Source organism: Lepidochelys kempii, chromosome 9 (genome assembly GCF_965140285.1).
Source record: "Lepidochelys kempii isolate rLepKem1 chromosome 9, rLepKem1.hap1, whole genome shotgun sequence".
Classification (NCBI taxonomy): domain Eukaryota; kingdom Metazoa; phylum Chordata; order Testudines; family Cheloniidae; genus Lepidochelys; species Lepidochelys kempii.
The window spans coordinates 79,652,932-79,672,904 of record NC_136388.1 but is presented as its reverse complement, the minus strand read 5'-3'; the positions used below and the strand labels follow the sequence as shown (position 1 = coordinate 79,672,904).

The 19,973-nt window shown below is 44.5% G+C and overlaps 1 protein-coding gene across 1 annotated transcript in view; it reads left to right on the top strand.

Moving 5' to 3' along the window:
- The window catches only part of HEPH (hephaestin), a 29,882-nt gene extending 10,462 nt beyond the window's left edge, over positions 1-19,420 (top strand). Inside the window, exons 9-21 of the mRNA XM_073361002.2 lie at positions 997-1,128; positions 1,806-2,017; positions 3,796-3,946; positions 4,423-4,635; positions 5,570-5,783; positions 6,437-6,576; positions 7,371-7,502; positions 9,258-9,364; positions 10,553-10,772; positions 11,975-12,114; positions 12,525-12,687; positions 14,287-14,319; positions 18,296-19,420. Of these exons, the coding sequence (XP_073217103.2) occupies positions 997-1,128; positions 1,806-2,017; positions 3,796-3,946; positions 4,423-4,635; positions 5,570-5,783; positions 6,437-6,576; positions 7,371-7,502; positions 9,258-9,364; positions 10,553-10,772; positions 11,975-12,114; positions 12,525-12,687; positions 14,287-14,319; positions 18,296-18,540 (2,102 nt within the window). The 3' untranslated portion in view covers positions 18,541-19,420. The remainder of the gene's footprint in view (positions 1-996; positions 1,129-1,805; positions 2,018-3,795; positions 3,947-4,422; positions 4,636-5,569; positions 5,784-6,436; positions 6,577-7,370; positions 7,503-9,257; positions 9,365-10,552; positions 10,773-11,974; positions 12,115-12,524; positions 12,688-14,286; positions 14,320-18,295) is intronic.
- Positions 19,421-19,973: the final 553 nt, after the last annotated feature.

Sequence of the window (19,973 nt, the reverse complement as noted above, 5' to 3'; positions counted from 1 at the left end):
TAATGCCCTCTGTGGTGGAGGTGCTTCCTGGATGACATTACACTGCAGCTCTTTAGAGCAAGGAAGACCTATACTGGGGGGGCTGGTGGTCTTGTGATTGGGGGGCCCCAGTATTGTTCTGCCACAGCAACCTTTGGAAGCTACCAGGAAGGGGCAAGGAACACATTATTCCCCTATCTCTGACTAAACAAATCACAGCAAAGCGCTCGTCTGCCTGAGCTTCTGATTATGTGTTTCTGACTGTGTCTTCAGGACGCAATACGAACCCCACTTTCTACTTAGAAACTTCTTCTCGGGAGGAGCTGGCAGTGCTCTTTGTGATCAGATAATGATGAGACAAAAAGAGTGGGACTTGGAGAGCGAATGAATGGGCACAGCATTAATTCCTTTGAATTATTTTAATACCATCTATAATTTGAGCATTTGATGCCTAGATAATACTCTGGTGAGAGACACAACAGGAATGTGATAGGTCAGATTAGATTAGATTAGATTAATAGATCGATTAGTCTGGCTGGTTGGGGTTAGTTCTCATACAGGCCATTAGGGAGATGAAAGGCCTGATCCGATCACACTGACGGCAATGGAACTTTGGTCATTGATTTAAAGTAGGATCAGGGGTGGTGAGTAAGCACAGGACATAAATCAGGAGGGGGAATTCTCACTGCACCAGCTAAGGAGTAGGGGGTAGCTCTCCCTCTCCCTCCCATTTAATCCCAGCCTTTTGGGTCTGGAGTAACCTCTTCACTGAATTCTCTCAGTTAGACTTCAAGCTGTTTTACTTTTAAATAGTTTCTCCCTCCCTGCCTCGAATGCCAGTCTGCCTGAATGGCTAGCAGTCCTACTTAGCATGGCCAAAACCAGACAGCTGGTGGTTCTGCTATACCCATTGCTGTTAGTCATCTGTGGCTGTGAACTCTGGGTAGAAAATGGCCATGGATAGCCTGTTTTGTCCAGTTATCTTGGAAATCACTCCATTATCCTCTTTCTCTGCAGGTCCAGTGATAAAAGCTGAAGTGGGAGACACCGTCTTGGTGACATTTGCTAACAAAGCCTCTTGGCCCTTCAGTATCCAGCCCCATGGTGTGTTTTATGGAAAGGAATGGGAAGGAACGCTGTACCACGACGGTTTGTTACTTCATCCCACCCCCTCTTTCTAAACTGAGGCAATGACAACCCCTGTGGTATGGTTCCACAGTCTGCAGCCTCACTCCACTGGGTGGTGGTCCTCTCCAATCTCACTAGCTGAGTAAAGCGGGGCCTGCTCAGCTAGTGTACCATGAGAAGTGAGCTGGTGATGCAGTAGGGGATGTTCTTCCCTTTGACCTATCATTGAACCACTGCCCAGCGTGGCACCAGAGAGGAGGTGGTGCTGGAGCTACTATCTCTTGGAGGAGAGATGAAATCACGGTGCTGACCATTTCTGGCCCCTAAAGATCCTGTGATGGTTGTTTCAAGAGCAGAGGTTTATATCCCTGTTCACACTGTAATTTGGGTAGCTATATTCCACCTACCAAAATTCTCCTGAGGATTTAATTGGATATATTTCTTTATTTCATGCCATGAGGCCCACCTCTGTCTGACACCTACGCTAAATTTGCCCACACATGTATGTCCAGTAATCTGTAAATATTCCCCTACTGTATTTCTGAAATATATATAATGGCTGCCCCATTCTACCCCAGAGGTGGCTGCCCTTTGGTGGTGAGTGAAATGAATCACAGTAGCAGATGACACTAACGAGCTGCAGAGCTTGCAAAAGGGGCTGTATACATGAATACATATCAGCATTTTGTGTTTTAAAGGTCTGTCATGGAATGGGGCTTCAGTTGAGCCTCTCCGTAACTTCACATACCACTGGACTGTACCACAGCACGTTGGACCCACAGCCAATGACCCTCCTTGCCTGACCTGGATGTACTCCTCTGCGATAAATCCCATCCAAGATACCAGTTCCGGCTTAGTGGGCCCTCTGGTGATCTGCAGACCTGGGACTCTCAACACCAGCAACAAGCAGGTAGAGTCAGCTCTCCCACTGCAATGTTTCAGGCTCTTCGTCCTTGGGGAAGAAATAACTAGAGAAAGGAGACCCCAATAAAACCTTGGTAACTGAAATGTAATTAAAAATATATGGGTGAGGGTGCCCCACAGATTAGAATAAAAGCATCTAGGCAGAATATGGGCGCTGCCTCAACCGTGCAAACTTCATGCATCGAAGTGTCTTATGGGAGAAGCCTAACACGTTGGATTCCTGAGGTCTTTGACTAATCTTTGACTAATCTAATCTTGGGATTTAATTAAAGGGAAAGGGAAACCTTTTGCATTTTGGTGGATCTTGTCAAAATCCTTGGTCTGATCCTGTACTGACAGTTATGGGATTACACAGGGATACATTTGTCCTAATATATGTAGGGCAGAATGCCCCTATTCTTTTTCTTCCTCTTCTTCCTATTATTAATGAGAGGTGTGTGAAAAATTCACCACAAAATTGAAAATATTGAAAATCATTTTCATACTAAGTTGAAAACAGTCCCCTTTTTGCTAAAGGTTTGTGAATTTTTTGCTTGAAAGATGAAACATTTTGAGTTTCAAATGGAGCTAGGTTCTACTCTAAACTCAGCCCATTTTGAGAAGAATTCAAATGAAGGGGTGATTTTACAACAAAAGCACATAAAATGGATGGTGTTCTGCAGGCTTTTGTGATGTGGAGATAAGTGAAATCATAGGTCGGACTAACACTTTCCCTTGGAATTTAATGAAGAAATGTTCAACACTTTTTCACAGGTGTTGCCAAAGTAGCACAATGAGTACACAAGGGAACAAGGCAGCACTGAAGTAACAGGCCCACATATGACAAACAGGGGGCAACAGAAGACAAAACCAGCTGCATGATTGTGAATACATTGTAATGTGGATTGGGGAATTGCTGGTGACTCTGCAAAGCAGCTGCTTTAAAAGCCTCCCTTGAAGATCTTGCTTTCTGGATCAGAATGATGTGGCTAAACTAGATAGAGTTCAGAAGAGACCAATAAACCCGGTTAAGGGGCAGGAGAGTTTGATTTTGAGGAAAGGTTAAACTATGTATAACTTGGCAGGTGGAAGGGAGGTTATAATGATAAACAATTTACAGGTATTTGAGGGTGTAAATAAATCCTAGGGTCAAATAATTAAGAGTGGTCCAAGGGGGTATTAGTAAGAATAAGGGGAGGAAACTGAGCAAATGGAAATTTTGGCTAAATATCAGCTAAAGAGCTCCTAATAGGGAAACATATTAGTGTGTGGAATAGGTTCCTCAGGAGAAGTTGTGGAAGTCTCATTGCTTCTGTCAGTTCAAACTGGACTCGACAAAGTTTTCAAGTCTTGATGGTAGGAAACAATCCTGCATTGTGATCTTGTATTAGGTGGGCCCAACTCCAGACCCTGCATAGTGGGGAATGTTCGGATTTTGACCCTATTGGAAACTGGTGGGGAGTGTCCAGCACCCGAATTTATGGATTGTGGGGGAAGGAGAGAATGGCTTTTCAGTCTGGGCAAAATTCTGATCACTTTACTCATGCTTTACTCATACCTTTTTTCACATATGGTCCCAGTGCTGCTCTGGGACCACTTTTAAAGTAAGTGCTACTCAGCATGAATAAAGACATCAGAATTTGGCCCCCTAAGAGGTGGAAGTGGACAACTTAAGAAACAAAAAATTAGAAATTGCCATCATGCAAAGCAGCCTGTACTTTAACAGTTAACGGGTGATCCGTGTGTTTTTAAAATGAATGACCATTATTGTGATTATTATTGTAGAAAGGGATCGACAAGGAATTTTATCTCCTGTTCAGTGTATTTGATGAGAACCTCAGCTGGTATTTACCTGCAAATATAAAATACTATTTGAGGACACAAGAGGCTTTCGTGAAAAAGGATGAAGACTTCAAGGAGTCCAACAGGATGCATGGTATGGCCCTATTCTCTCTTGAACGTAGGCAGTGAGAACAGAATTATGAGCTTTGGGTCCAGAACTATGAGTCCTAGCCTAGGTCCATCTTTAACTGGTCCTAAAAACTCTGGAATAGCTAACTACTGCCATGGCACCTATGGATCCCAGTACAGGTACCTTCGACATGCCATGTGGAGAGAGAGAGAGATCAGGTGGACTTGGGAATGAAATTTCTGATTTGCATCAAAAGGCATCTCTTTTGAAAATTCTCTACACAGCATTGTCTTGGAGAATGGGTCATGGGACATGAGGTCCTCTTGTGCCCAAAAGCATGTCTCAAGCAAATACCAGGGGTGAATTGCTGGTGAGCTGTACTGAGGAATACACAGCAATATGCAATTCCCATAGGTTTCCCTACACTGTAGGTATGTGTAAATAGAGGTGACCTCTTGGCTGGTGTGTAACTGTGTGGTTTTAATTCTTTTCTGTTGCAGCGATTAATGGATTTATGTTCTATAACTTGCCCAAGCTGGAAGTGTGTAAAGGGGACACTGTGTCTTGGCACTTTCTGGGTCTGGGCACTGACACAGATGTGCATGGAGCTGCGTTCCAGGGAAACACTGTTCAGATGAACGGGATGAGGAGAGATGCAACCAATCTGTTCCCTCACTCGTTTGCTACTGCCCTCATGCAGCCTGATCATGAAGGTAGATGTCTGCACAGCTGACTGGGCATCAGAGAAGTTATCTCAAATGTTAATATTTGTTCTCTTGTGCTGATTTGTCTACAAGCAGTGTCACAGTTATAGGGCGAGCTGCACTTTAGACCCCTGTCACTTCCTCTTGAGTGTACCCCTCCAGGGACAGCACTGGCTTCCTGCCCCTCACTCTGGGTGGAACCACCCAGCCATACCACTCATAAACTAGATCTTTGGGCTGTAGCACTCATTTCCCAACTGCGTTAACCTGACAGGCCCAACTAGATTTGACACTGGTAGGTCCTCTCACTCCGGCAGCCTGTGACAGGATAAATTTGCAGTGACACAGAAAGAGCCTCTTCAAAACAAAGTACTGTATTGATTTGCCAAAGGGAACACCGCATTTAGGAAAATGACTTTAAAACAAAAGGTCGTATATGCATCTTATCATACCTAAGCTTAGTATCTCTCGCTTTTGCTCAGGTAGGCCCAGTTTATCCCAGACTTCCTTTCTGAATCTGAGGGTTTGTTTTCATCCCTGCAGACCCTCTCACTGTGTCAATCCTTCCTTCCCCTCCCTTTCTGCAGGATGAATCCTTTAACTGTTCAGTGTCTTTTGATCTCTCAGTTTTCACACTTGGCAAAACAGCTGTGTAACTTTGTTGGCACCAAGCAGCTAGCTTCTTTACAGCTAATAACTTGGCTGGTGTGTGAGTGCTTGCTGGGATGTTCCTTATCTAGGCCATTGTTTTGCCTTCCTGCTTGGCTCCTCTAACAACAACGCTGGATCTGACCCCACAGCAAGAGACACATCATAAACACACACAGAAGTATGCACCATAGCCATAAGAAATAATACAGCTATTTCCCAGTTCATCTCACATGACAAGGAAAGGACCTACTTAGATCTTTAGAGCTGACCTTTTTGTTTGTGCTGCCCCTAGGCACGTTTCAGATCTACTGTCAGACTAGCAACCATTACCAGTCTGGGATGAAGGCGCATTACTCTGTTTCAAAGTGTGGCAAAGGGGCACCTGCTCCTGACCCCCAATACGAGGAGGTGCGGACACACTACATCATGGCACAAGAGGTGGAGTGGGATTACTCACCAGATCGCAGCTGGGAGCTGGACCACCATAACATCTCTGGGCAGGAAAGGTAAAGAGGGCACCTTGGGGAAGCCTGTGGCACCTTCAGGCAAAGCTTTGTAGAACCCATTAAAACAGGGGAAGTGGCTTTTTACTGGAGAAAGCCAAACCTCTGCTGATTGGACGGATACTGGCTGCCCACACCATGGTACTGAAGACGGCCCTCATTGGTGTTTGGGGGGCAATTGTCCCCTTTAATCCAAATGTTGGGAGTGTTTTTCCTCCCTGTATGCTGCAGCTCCTTGCATATCTGTATGTGAGAGGGAAATTCCATCTCCGTGCCCCATTTGTATTACTGGCCACCCACTGGCGCCAGCTGAGGTGGTGGTTTTTTGATACAGACATCTGTCCACTGCCAAATAGACTGATCTTCCCCTAACACCCTTCAAGCCAGTGAGCAGCCATCCCTCATAAGGGAGTGAGGTAACTTTGATCACTATCATCCCAAGACAGATTCCAATGGGTGGCTTGGAAGTGTGTGGCTCTGTATCCTCTTATCAACTCCCAGAGCCATTCAGCTCCCTCAGCTGATGTCATATGAAACTGGAGACTCTTCAGAGAGGAAACTGGTTCAGTTAATGAACCCTCTCCCCACAGAGAAGTGCTGTTTCTTTAATGCAAACACAGCAGTGTTAACGTAACACAGCACTCTGCATTTCTTAGCTATGGCAACCAATTTCTCAGCAATGAGAATGGACTCCTGGGCTCCAAGTACAAAAAGGCAATTTACAGGGAATACACTGATGGAACATTCAGAATACCCAAGAACAGGACCAGCGATGAGGAACATTTAGGGATATTGGGTAAGCAATTATTTGAGTGGTGCATCTTTCCCTCAGACAGGGCTGAGACTTAGTCCTGAAGAATGAATCAAGGAACTGGGACTTGGGAGAGCTGAGTTTGACTCTGCCTCTGTCTGGCTGTGGCCAGGTCAGTTCTCACATCTGTTCCCCCTCATCTGTATAATAGGGATAAACCCTACCTTTGTAAAGCACTTGGAGAGTTATGGATGGAAATCGCCAAGTGTGAAAGAAACCCCTCTGTGTAGAATCATTAAAGAAAGAACCAGGCACCGTGAAGCAGAGGAGCAGGCTGTGGATTCTTATGAGACTCTAAGGAGGCAACAGCTCCAGTGCCTCACTCCAGGATATTTCAGTACAGCACAAGCAACGTGAGGCAGCACATCCAATCTAAAAGAGCAGGTGACGGCTGTGAGCCGTCACTGTGTCAGGCCATTTCACATTGTCAGGTCTGGTTAAACCAGACCATTGAGGATTGTAGTTGGAGGATGATGATGATATATCATTTGCATTATGGTAGCACTCAGAGATCAGAGCTGGGTCCCGCTGTGCTGGGTGCTGTGCTCATAACAAGACACGTTCCCTGCCCTGAAGCGTTAACAATCAGAGTTTTCAGGATCTTCCTGAATGTGGGTTTAACTCTGATTCTTTACTTTGGGGAATAGAGGAGGGATACGGTGATGTAGAATTCACCTCCCACTCTCACGTTAAAGTGTTTTCAATAAATGAGAGACAGAAATAGTCTCTTTTGGCCATTGATGGGAGCTGCACTCACAATATGATCTTCCTGTCTCAAGGTCCTTTTATCTGGGCAGAAGTTGGAGATGTCCTCAACATTGTGTTTAAGAACAATGCTACACAACCCTACTCCATTCATGCACATGGGGTACTGGAAAGGAATGATGGACAGGTGGAAGCTGCAAAGCCTGGTGAGTCAGTAATCAGCTATTAGTTGGGGTAACTTCTGTTTCCACAGGCAATGGCGACTCAACCCATTAAAAAGGCCCAGCTAGGAGGGTAGAAGTTATTCTGGTGTGTTTGTTTTAATGTGATAAGTAATTGGAGCTGACAAGGAACCAGACTTTCATGTGCAATTTGTTTTTGTTGTTCATCTAATGGGCTGGCTTGGCAGCCCTGGACGATAACATCCTCTCTTTATCCACAGAAGGCACACAGCCTGGGTAGAGGCAGTGCAAATTCCCTCCCATAGGTTACTCACCACCAGCACACCCCTACCCTGGAGGGTTCACCTCTAGAAATGAGAGGGACTGTGCACCCTGGGCACTATTAGCATCAGTTAGGATCCTCTGGAGAAGGCCTGAGTGGTCCAGGGTGTGCCTGATTATTAGGCCCCACTAGGGCTAGAAAGCAAATGAGCTAATTAGCACATGAACAGGCAAGCAAGGGCTATTTCTCTGCAAGGGCAGGGAAATCACTGGAAGGTCTTCAGGAGCTCTCTTTGCCATTGCAGGGTTCCCTCCATCACCCAGACTGCCAAATCCCTACACCATCCATCAAAATGGATACAGGCAAATCTCAGACAAGCCCCCTGTTGTAACTGGGCAGCATGCTACACTCCCACCTTGTCCACAAACACAGACTGCTCTGAGACTCTCTTGCTTGTAAACACCACCATGTCTCTGCTCTTTTGAACTGTATCCAACCTTCTAATCCCTTCTCCAGAATAGTAGGGGTGGGGGCAGGGAAAGTAAGGCTGCTCTGCAAATGCCCTTTGTCAGTCTGACCTTGCCTTCTGTTTCTCTTCCTCTCTTTCTGCTTTCTTAAGCTCTTTTTAAACCACTTGTCTGTTAATAGGCTAATTAGCTCATTAGCTTCCTAACCCCAGTGTGGCCTAATAATCAGGCACACCCCTGACCAATCAGGCCTTTGCTGGGAACCAAAGTGGTGCTAATAGTGACTGGAGTGCTGGCTCTCCATCTCTCAGCACTCTGTCACTGGGATGTTTAGTGTCCAGAGCTTAGTCAGTGCTTGGCCATGAGACTGCCAATGAGGGGACCAACTAGTGACATTTGGCAGTGATAGTGTTTTTTTACAATGTGGACAACTATCTGCTAGGAACTTCTGAGACCACCAACTCCATTTCCCTGCACAGCCCTCACTCAAGGTAACAACTTTTGGTCTCTGCCACCGCAGGCTTGACTGGAGCTGGCATTTCATAGGCTCTGTATCCGGACTACGCAGCCCCTACAAGCCATCCAGACTCTCAATCAGCTTCTATTTTTAAAACTGTGTATAATATATAACAAAAAGTTGAATCTGAATGAGAGTGGCAGGCACCTCTGTGAATATACTTCAACGTTTCCAAAGGTCACCCCAAGTCTCCCAGGAAGTGAGCCAGAATTTCCCTGGAGAGCTCTAGTCCTGGTTGATGCAGGTAGAGATGAGGTGATTTTCCACAAGTTGGAGTTCAGATCCTTTTCCACTCCCCATCCCCATCACGCCACCTCCTTTGTTTGTAAGAGGAGGAAAGAGTCTCTAGTCTCTTGTACACAACCAGGGAAAGAATCTGCAATGCCTATGAGACTGCCATAATATCACTCTTTGGGGCAGGCACCATGTTTTTGTTCTGTGTCTGTATAGCGCATGGGGGTCCCGGCCCAGGGCTGGGGCTGCTGTAGTACAAATAGCAACTACGACTACTGTCACTCCTTTTCATCTCTCAGGTGACATTGTAACTTACCGCTGGGACGTTCCTGAAAGATCCGGTCCAGGACCAAATGATTCTGTCTGCGTTTCTTGGGTTTACTACTCTATGGTGGATCCTGTAAAGGTAAAAGGTGGTTGGAATCTTAGAATAAAACAAGTTAGAGATGAAAAAGCCTCAGAGATCATTTAGACAGTCTCCTAGGAAACAGTCTGGGATTGTTCCCTGTAGGATATATTTTAGAGTTTGGTCCAGTTTAGAATGCAGTGTCCCATGTGATAGAGCTTTCACCATTTCCCTTAAGGAGACAATTCGACAGGTGGATAGATTTCATTGTTGGGAGGTTTATCCTTGATATTAAGCGTAAATTCTCCCTTTCTTAATATAGTCCCTCATAAAATAATTCCTCCCGCTCCTTGGCGTTAACACGCTTCAAATATTTATACGGTGTTATCACATGCCCCCACCCCATTAGTTATGGCTTTGCCTAGCTAGACAGCTCAGAGCTAAATTTGGAAAGGTAGAAATCATCCAGAATTAGTCAATCTAGATAATTCAGAGAGCATTCAACATTTATAGCATTTTATGGTGTATGGATTTATTTAACAAAGAAAAAGCAAAGCCCCCTAAACTTCAAAATACTTTAATTAACTGAGAATCCTCCCTGTACAGTATCTCATTTAGCCACAGAAACCATTTGTGTTTTATCTCCAAACCCAGGTCTTTGTGCAGTCAGTACATTAAATGGAAAATATGTTATTATTTCGCTAATATATGTCTGTTGATTTGCATACTATAAAGCACCTATCCTTGGCTCTGTTTGGGGGTCCAAGGAGCCCTCCCCTGGCATCATCTGGCATCATCTGTGCAGGGGTCAGCTGCAGTTTCACATTTTGCTATTTCCTACCCACTCCAGCCCCCAGGACAAATAACGGGGCAGGGAGGAGGTAAGGCCATTCTGCACTGCCACATAGAGCTGGCCAGCTATGGAGCAGATGCATGTACCTCTTAAGGGGTGGCTTAATGTCCCCATGTACTGTCAGTAGGAGAGTCACAGCTCCACATTGCACCCAATGCACAGCAGTAATTAACTGTTAACATCTGGCCCTGCACTTGTACTTTCTGTTAACTATTTCCAATAGACCGTATTTCACACACAGGACTGATTATTCAGTATCTTGCAATGTATTTTATGGAGAGTACTGCAGGGAGCAGCAAGCCAGGGTGCTGAATGATAGCAGAACTGTGTGCAGGAGGGATGGGAGGAAAATCCCCATCTCTGAACACCTCAGACTTTCTTCTCTTTCCTATTAGGATTTGTACAGTGGCCTGATAGGCCCCCTAAAGGTCTGCCGTAAAGGGGCGCTGGGCTCTGATGGGAGGAGGAAGGGCATCAACAGGGAGTTTGCACTCCTCTTCCTGGTTTTCGATGAAAATCAGTCCTGGTACCTGGAGGAAAATGTGAAAACGTATGCACATGGGAATCAGAGCAAAATGCAGGATGAAGAATTTGTGGAAAGCAACAAAATGCATGGTGCGTGGCCTTCACTTCACATATTTTACTGGGTCCCATTCAGAGCTGCCCTTGCCATTTGCATGGGCCTAATCGACAAAGGTGCAGAGATAGGGAAAGTCAGTTCTCGACCTGCATCTCCTTCTGGCCCCACTACCAGAATTAGAAATCCAGCCGGGAGCCATTTCCTTTTGGATGTGTAGGTGTTATTTAGATTGCTAACTGTGTACGGTACATTGTACATTGGCTGACAGATGTTAAGGGCCTGATTCCTGCTGAGTGCTTCCTTTAGCTTTAGTGGTGCTCAGCACCACACAGAATCAGGCCATGTGTTGCTGTTATTACTGTGGCATTTATAAGGCCCCAGTCACAGATGTATGTAGGTGACAGCTAATCATTACTATTGTCCAAGCAAAAGAGCCAGAACAGAAAAGTACAGGTGCCAGAAGTTCCTGGCCTCAGAACATGTCTATCTCCAGCATGTACCCTCTCCCATCACCCTCAGTGGAGATTTCCCTATGTGCTGCCTTGCTTTATTAAGCTGTTCTTTCATTGGTTTGGATGCTTATTTCCTTTGCAGACAAAGGTGCTGCTCTCATTATTGCTGTGCTAATTGTGAAATGAAATCCCACCGAATAGCAGTTTACAAATGACCAGCACCTGAGAGTAATGTACGACAACATATAATATGCTGGAATTTGCCTGTTGACGGGGACCTGTAATGTTTCCGCTGCTCAGTAAGTGCATGAGCAGTGGATTTTAAAAATGTGTAAGTGCAGTTAGGCTACAAAGACTATATTTACATGTCCTGATCTTCAAAAGCACCCAGCTGCTCCTGCTGACTTCAGCTCTTAGAGATGGAGTTTTCTTCAGTAGTAAAAGCAGACGAGCAGGAAGGAGGAGGGTTCTGAGATTTCACCAAGCTACATCACTGACATAGTGTTCCCTTGGGACAAGTCATTTTACCTTTTTATGACTCAGTCAACCCAGCTGAAAAGCAGGTGCAGTAGCTGAGTTGGGAGGAGACTGACAAAACGTCAGGAAATCATGTTGTGTGGGAATCTCACAACAGAAGAGAAATGTCTGATTTACTTGACCCTAGTTGAGCTTTGAAAGGTTTAACCTGCCTTGAGGGAAAGTGTTTTTGTACTGACATGTTGTGAGGTCCTTATCATCCACATAACAGGCATTTCTGCTTTCTCAACATGTTGTCTACCTCACAGCCATCAATGGGAAGCTCTACGCAAACTTGCATGGATTGACCATGCACCAAGGAGACTGGGTTAACTGGTACCTGCTGGGAATGGGCCAGGAGATCGATGTGCATACAGTCCATTTTCATGCCGAGACCTTCACATACAGGGTGAGAATCTCCTGCTGATTGCAGAGACCAGCAGCAAGGGAAGGCTGGGGCTGGGATACCATTACATTCATTTGACCCCTTAACTAACTTCATGCAGTTGGATGTGTTTGCAGCACTGTCATGTAACCAGCAAGAGTAGATGATTTTACATGCCCAAAGCAGACCCAGGGGATCCCAGTATTGTGTTGATTTCTCTATCGAACCAATCTCAAGATTAGCCTTTAGCAGATTACACTCCTTTTCCAGTTTCCTGGGGTTGCTTTTTGTAACCTTTTGTTACAACTCTTATGAACTACTGTAGTATCACCAAGGTTTCCAGGCCGAGGGATCCTGCCCCCCAGATCTAGACCAGAGTTCTTTAAAGATACATGAACCATTCCATGCTAACATCTCCTTTCCCCTTTTGACAGAATGGCAGGAGTTACAGGGCAGATGTTGTGGATCTGTTCCCTGGGACCTTCATAATGGTGGAGATGGTGGTTGGGAATCCTGGGACGTGGTTGCTTCATTGCCATGTGTCAGATCATATTCATGGTGGCATGGAGACACTCTACAGAGTCTTACCCAGACCAGGTAGGGAGAGAGCAGCAGCCATCTCTATGCAGTCATCTTCATAAATAACTTAAGTGTACTTCCAGACAATGATAATGCTTAGCACTTATAGTGCTTCAAAGTGCTCTACACACACAGTAATTAACTAACTAACTAAAGTATTATTAACTTAAGCTGCTCCTTGTTAACACCATATAAACAGTATTTGGGGCTAATAAACACATTGGACCCAGAGTTTACATGGCCCTAGATATTATTATTAGGTTTATGTTGTTGTCTATCCTGGAAGCACTGTACAGTGATCCTCCAGCTATTGTTATTAGTAGAAGTGCTAGCTACATTACAGATGCACACTGAAAGTGTTCTGATCTAATCACAAAACATTAGAAGCTATTTTGTGATGAACGGTGCTTAAGGGCATCTTGTCATGCGCTTGCCTTCTACAATCAAAGGATTATGTACCCCACTGGAGTCTCTGGAGCCCTATTTGGCTAGCCCTGGTGCCTGAAATGAACAGAGACTTGGGAGTGCAAAGGTGCTCCCCTGGATGGACGGTAGGTAGGAAGGAAGGAAGGAAATAAATCAATCAATTAATCTAGCAAGTGCTGAAAAATACTCACCATGTTTTAATAAAGTCAGGGTCTGAGCTGGAACCCAGGAAACGGCGTGAAGTAGTATGTGACATTCACCACACAGACATAATACTAAAAATAATTAGGAAACAGATTTTTAGAGGCAGATTTTGCAAGGACATTCTGCTTGGCCTCTTTTCCTTTGGAGGAACAATTTTATGCCCGCCATGATCTGTGGATATACAATTACATCTGTAACAATGGCTTCCATTTTTAAAGTAGTACTTATCCCTTCACAAAACACAAGAATCAAAGATCACCCAACAAAGTTAAAAGACAGCAGGTTTAACACAAGTACTTCTTCACACAGTACACAGTCAACCTGTGGAACTTGTTGCTGGGGATGTTGTGAAAGCCCAAAGTATAACTGGGTTCAGAAAAGAATTATATAAGTTTATGAAGAATAGATCCATCAGTGCTCTTAGGCAAGATGGCCAGGGATATCAGACCTTGCTTTGAGTGTCCCTAAGTCTCTGACTGCCATATGTTGGGGCTGGACAACAGGGGGTGGATCACTCAATAATTGCCTTGTTCTGTTTATTCATTCTGAATCATCTGGCATTGACCACTGTTGGAAGACAGGATACTGGGCTAGATGGACCATTAGCCTGACCCAGTATGGCCGTTCTTATGTTCTTATTATTAATATTTGTTCTTGTTATCTAAGTTCTTGCTCTAACTGTCCAACTGGTTTCCACTCTCTTCTACTAGCCTTGTGCCGTAGGGGTCAGAAGTAGCATCACTGATTAGCGTGCATGGCATTCTACAGGCATTTACAACAGAGTATATAGAGGAGCTAACTTTTTCAAAAGCACCTAATTGACTTAGGAAACTAACTCTCTTTGAAAATCATTGAGACTTTAGTCACTAGGTGCTTTTGAAAATTGTACCCAGGATAGATAACAATAGCCTTGCCATATAGTCTACACTGATTGCTTTTTTCCTATGCAGCATAACAATTTATCACTAATTTTTTATTCTCTTTCAGAGCCAGTGCCCATAACCTTAGAGACAAAAGGAGGTATGATTTGCATTACACTGCTGAAACAGTCTCTTGCATTGTGTGTTGATACTGGTTGAACTTACCCTACAGACAGAAGATTTGGATTAGGTTGTGGTTGGATCTGTGTGTGGGGCAGGGAGGCAGGGGACAAGAAACCATATCTCACCCCATTTCCATGTGCCTCTGGGCTGGGGTGTATCCACATTCCAGTCTCTGTGTTCCCCAAGTATAAATATGGGGGGAGTTGTGTTAGTGTGAGGTATGACTATAAAGAACGTGAATGGTAGGGGGTGGGCTCTGCCTGCGTGTGTGTTGCATCAGTAGAATTGCCCCTCCTCCATAACCTCTCTATCCTCCACATGTCTGTGCTTAGTTAAGACACAATCCAGCAGGTAAAAGTGACCTGCAAAAGAAAGGGCTTGTACCCTTTTTGCTTCTTTATGACCACTTAAAAAGAAGGCTTGAAAGATTTCTTTGTTTTTTAAAAAGGGTGTTTTTGCTGTTCTGTTATACATTAGAACTTCTTACTTTATCTATCCGGTAGACTGTGTGGCAACTTGAGAGCTAGTGAAATTGTACACTCACAAGAGTGAACAGACAGAGTAAGCAAGGGGAGAGGAGTTCAGTCGGATTGTCTAAACCTCCTTGGGTTTCTTTTGTTTGTTTTCAGTAACACCTAATTAACTCAAATGACAAATTAACAGCTTGGAGAAAAATTGCCTTTGTTAAAGATTCAGCACCCTCTCCCTTAAGTCAAGGTGTAAAAACTCACAACACACATGCTCTTAAACCCGTGTCTCCAGCAATCCAGGGGATAAGAGACTTGACATTTCGCAAGTAAAACCCAAACAGAAAAACACAAACATCCCTTCAGGTGGTCTTTAACTATCATAAAGACGCAAGGAGGGCAGAAGCCCAATGCTCTGCAGTCCACCTTTGATTACCAGGTGTTTAGAGTATATTCTAAATGGAGATTTTTGACTCACCTGAATCATATTGCTGGAGCATCTGAGTTTGTCTCTTGTGTTTGGGAAGGTATTGGTTTATAATATCTCCAAATACATCTGCTCTATGCAGTTATTAGATTGAATTGCCTTTCACTTCAGAAAGGGTCAGCTCCTCTTCTTGCCTACTCTGTCCTGTGGTTTCACAGGCCTCTCCACCAGAGGCATATAATAACTTCCAGCTGGAAGTTACTATTTTGTAGCTCTTGCATTGTGTAAGATGCTCTTGTACTAGGAAGGTGTGAATTATCTTGGCTGTGCTGCCCAGTGCTTGAAATGACAAAGGAGAAGAGTGAGATGATTTAAAAAAATCAGAGGTGCTTTAGCACCTGTTTTCATTTTTGCTTTGCATTTTCTGTACATCAGGACTAGTAACAAGGTGGCGTTTTCAGAATCTCACCATGTGTGCTCCTCCCCCACCAATGAACCCGTTTGATTTACAGAATCACAGATCAATCATACAGTTGGAAAGGGCATTTCAAGCCCTCAGGTCTCATATACTTTAAGGCCAGAAAGGACCATCACGATAATCTAGTCTGACCTCCTGGACATCACAGGTCACAAAATCTTGCCCACCCACTCCTGTAATACACCTATAACCTGTGGCTGAGTTATGGAAGTCTTCAAATCATGATTTGAAGACTTCAAGTTACACAGAATCCACTGTTAAATTAGTTTAAACCTGCAATTGACCCAGGCCCCATGCTGCAGAGGAAGGCGAAAAACTACCAGGGTCTCTGCCACTCTTATTTGGGGGAAAATTCCTTCCCAACCCCAAATGTGGTGACCAGTTAGACCTGAGCATGTGGGCAAGACCCACCAGCCAGACACCTGGGAAAGAATTCTCTGCAGTAACTCAGCGCCCTCCCCAGCTAGTGTCCCATCACCAGCCTTTGGGGATATTTGCTGCTAGCAGTTGCAAATCGGTTTACACACCATTCTAGGCTGTCCCATCATACCATCCCCTCCATAAAATTATCAAGTGCAGTCTTGAAGCCAGTTAGGTTTTTTACCCCAACTGCTCCCCTTGGAAGGCTGTTCCAGAACTTCACTCTTCTGATAGTTAGAAATCGTCATCTAATTCCAAGCCTAAACTTCTTGATGGCCAGTTTATATCCATTTGTTCTTGGGTCCACATTGGTGCTGAACTTAAATAACTCCTCTCCCTTCCTGGTGTTTATTCCTCTATGTTTTATAGAGAACAATCATCTCCCCTCAGCCTTCCTTTGGTTAGGCTAAAAAAAAGGTCAAATTCATGCCTAGCAGAGTGCTGCCCTCAATGAGGTTGTACCTCAGATAAATTTGCCTCTGAGGCCAACCCACTGAACAGAGAACAGAAGGATCATAGACTCATAGAATATCAGGGTTGGAAGGGACCTCAGAAGTTCATCTAGTCCAACCCCCTACTCAAAGCAGGACCAATCCCCAATTTTTGCCCCTGATCCCAAATGGCCCCCTCAAGGATTGAACTCACAACCCTGGGTTTAGCAGGCCAATGCTCAAACCACTGAGCTATCCCTCCCCCCCTCTCCCACTACATTGTATTTATCATGTACTTATTCATCTGCACAGGGATTTCAAGCTTTCAACCAGTATAAAGATAGGAAGTTGGGGTGAGGATAACTTCCCTTGCTCCATCAACCAAACCCAACAGCTTTTGCAGACGCATTTGTAACAGTCTCACTCTTCTTATAAATGACCACAAGAGCCCTCTAACTGAGGGACACCGTCAATGTCAAACATGAGCTTTATTTCCCCATTAAATGTACAGCATGTATTTTCTTGTCCATTTCTTCCAAAAAGGAGCCTAAACATCCACCATCACAATTTTTAACATTAGCTCAGGGAATTTAATTGTTTTCTGAAGTGATTCAATAGAACTAATAGGGGAAAGAAGTATTTAAAGGTTCAGAATCATCTTATGTATGAGCTTCTTTTAAAATGGTCTGCCACAGGGAGTTCATTGAAAATTGACTTTGGGCTGCTCTCTCCCTTCCCTTTTCATACTGTATCAGAATTACCACATCCAAAATATATGGGCCAGATCTGTAGCTGGCATGAATGGACAGAGGAGCTCCATTGTCTTCAGAGGCAATTTAGACCAGCTGAGGATCTGGACCTATATTTCCAACTTCTCCCTCTTGTCCCCACCATCATTTCAGAGCTATCAATTTACAAAGCATATTTTCCTTGCTCAAAATGAGCCCTAAGAAGAAGAGAAATAGAAAACCTGCCAGGAGTTATAGGAGTAAGCAGTTAATTTTATACCAGTCTCAAGCAGTTACATGTTAATCAACCCCCGTGGTCTACAGTTGTTCTTCATGCAATTAGCCAAGCAAGTCTTGCTTCTCAAAAGCTTTTCACGTCCTTGCAGAACAAAAGCAGCAACAGCAATATTGGGAAGCATAAGATATTTAATGGCTCACCATGGTCATTTAGCTGCCAGGGGCCAGTGACTTGGAACAGCAGCAAAAATGATGCAGGATGAGTCTCGTGTACCCCAGTGATACCAGCCCGAGCGGTGGGATTAGTGAGCTGACAGCAGCAATAGCTGTGAAATGTTTTCTAATGCTTACTGCATAGTGACCAAGGGACAGAACACCTGGGTTTTATTCCCATCTTTGCTACTGACTTGCTGTGTGACCTTGGGCAAGTAACTTTTCCTCTTTGTGCCTCAGTTTCCTTATTTGTAAAAAGGGGGATAATGATACTTGCTAATAGGGATGTGTGAGTTTTAATGAGTGAATGTTTGTGAAGTACTTTGAGATCCCTGGATGGAAGGGGTTACAGAAGGGCAAATTGTTGCTCACTCTGCGAATTCCTTCACAACTTGAAGGATGAGGGACCTGTGGGATTGAGCAACAATTGATAGGCCCCTCCCATATATTTGAATCTCTCCTTCCCCTCTACTCCCTTTTCTCCGTGTTTCTCAGATGCCTTAAATCACTTCCCCCCGCCAATAGTCACCTTCTCCTTTTGTTTGCTCTCAGAGACCTCTCCTGAGGATGAGGACGAGTCCCATAAGGTCGTTGTGTTTGGAGCTAAGATGGCTCAGGAGCAAGTGGAGATCACAGTCATCGTTCTGACTGTTACAGGGATTGTGCTGTTCCTCGTTGCCAGCTTCCTGCTGGGCATAATCATCCACCTCGAGAGGCAAAGGAGGTTAAGACGCAACAGGAGGTCCATACTGGATGACGGGTTCAAACTCATGTCTAAAAACAATCAAGTAATTTAGGAGCTGTGGAAGGTCTTTTATCCACAAGCACGGATCACAACCCACTGCATAAAGCCAAGCAAGGAGCCCTGGAGCTCAGCTCCCTCCATAAACACCTCAGTGCTTTGTCAACAAAAATTCCTCCCATAAGCGTTCCTCAAGGCCCTTTCAGCTAGGTGAAGAGAAGCAGTGGGAGTGAGAAGGATCTCCAAGTGCTTTCCTTTTCCCAAAGGGGGAGAAGCAATTATGGAGATGGTTTTCTGACAGCAAATTCTCTCTCCACTGAAGCAGCTTCACTTGGTCGAGTCTTCTCTTTCTAATGAAGGAGAGAATGAGGAGACAAGAGCTCTCAGGCTGAGTTCTATCTCTGCCCAGCTACCAGAGTTGGGCTGGACATTGTCTCCCTACATGACTATGAACCAGGACCTTGCACTGAACCCAAGTAATCTGAGGAAAAAGATAATCATTGGTGCTTGTGAATACACAGGAGAAAGCACTTCATTTAGATCTGATTTCTCTGCTTTTTATGAGAAGCTGGAAGAACACATACAGTGCACTGTGTCACAGTGTCTAAGGAAATCCATCAAGAACATAACAGTAGCTGTGGTTCAGTCTTCAGCACTGCTGACACATCACAGCGCATATGCATGCTACAGGGAACACATCTGAGTATCAGGCTTTTAAGGGTTTGCTATAAGTGGTTGGGGGTGGAGCTTTTACAGATGCTGCAAAATGGCTTGACAGTTCCCTGCATTAAAACTCTGTGAATCTGTAAGTGTATATTGAGGTGCAATATTCAAGTGTTTGTACAGTTCCTAGTAGAGTGGGGAGCTGATATGCTGCGAAGCTTTGTGATTTATTTTCATGTCCATTGATGCTCTCTCTTTCCACTCTTCATATCAAAATACATGTTGTTTTATTTAAGCTACCCTAGCATTTTTGACTGTTTCAGAGTTATCGCTGTGAGCCAGGCTGGGGGAAAGGCCAGTATGCTCTGAGGAGAAGCCGCAGGAGCATACTTAAAGTGGGATTTATATTTTAGCTCAACTGGGGTTGTCAGACAAAGACACGGATCAGGTATCTCATCGTGTGCCATGAAGTTGTATTGAAGCACAAGTGAAGCCTAAATACCATGAAGGGAGAGACAGGTTTTCACATGCTAAAGTGCCAGTAGCAGAGTTTGTTGAGAACATCAATGCAAGTTTATCCTTCATGCTCCCTACGGTTAATGAGGTTTGAGACTGCCTGGGCCTTGAGATTAAGGGAACTCCTGAAGCAAAGAAGGTGGCAGTTGCAAGTAAAGTGGGCAGGATTTACCTTGCCTCCTGTACATCTCACTCATAAACTACATGGAGTCAATGGTATTAGAGATGGAAAGGGCCCTCTAGGTCAGTGAATCCCTTTCCATGCACATGGAGAGTTTTCTGTACTGGACATTGTGCTATTATCACAAC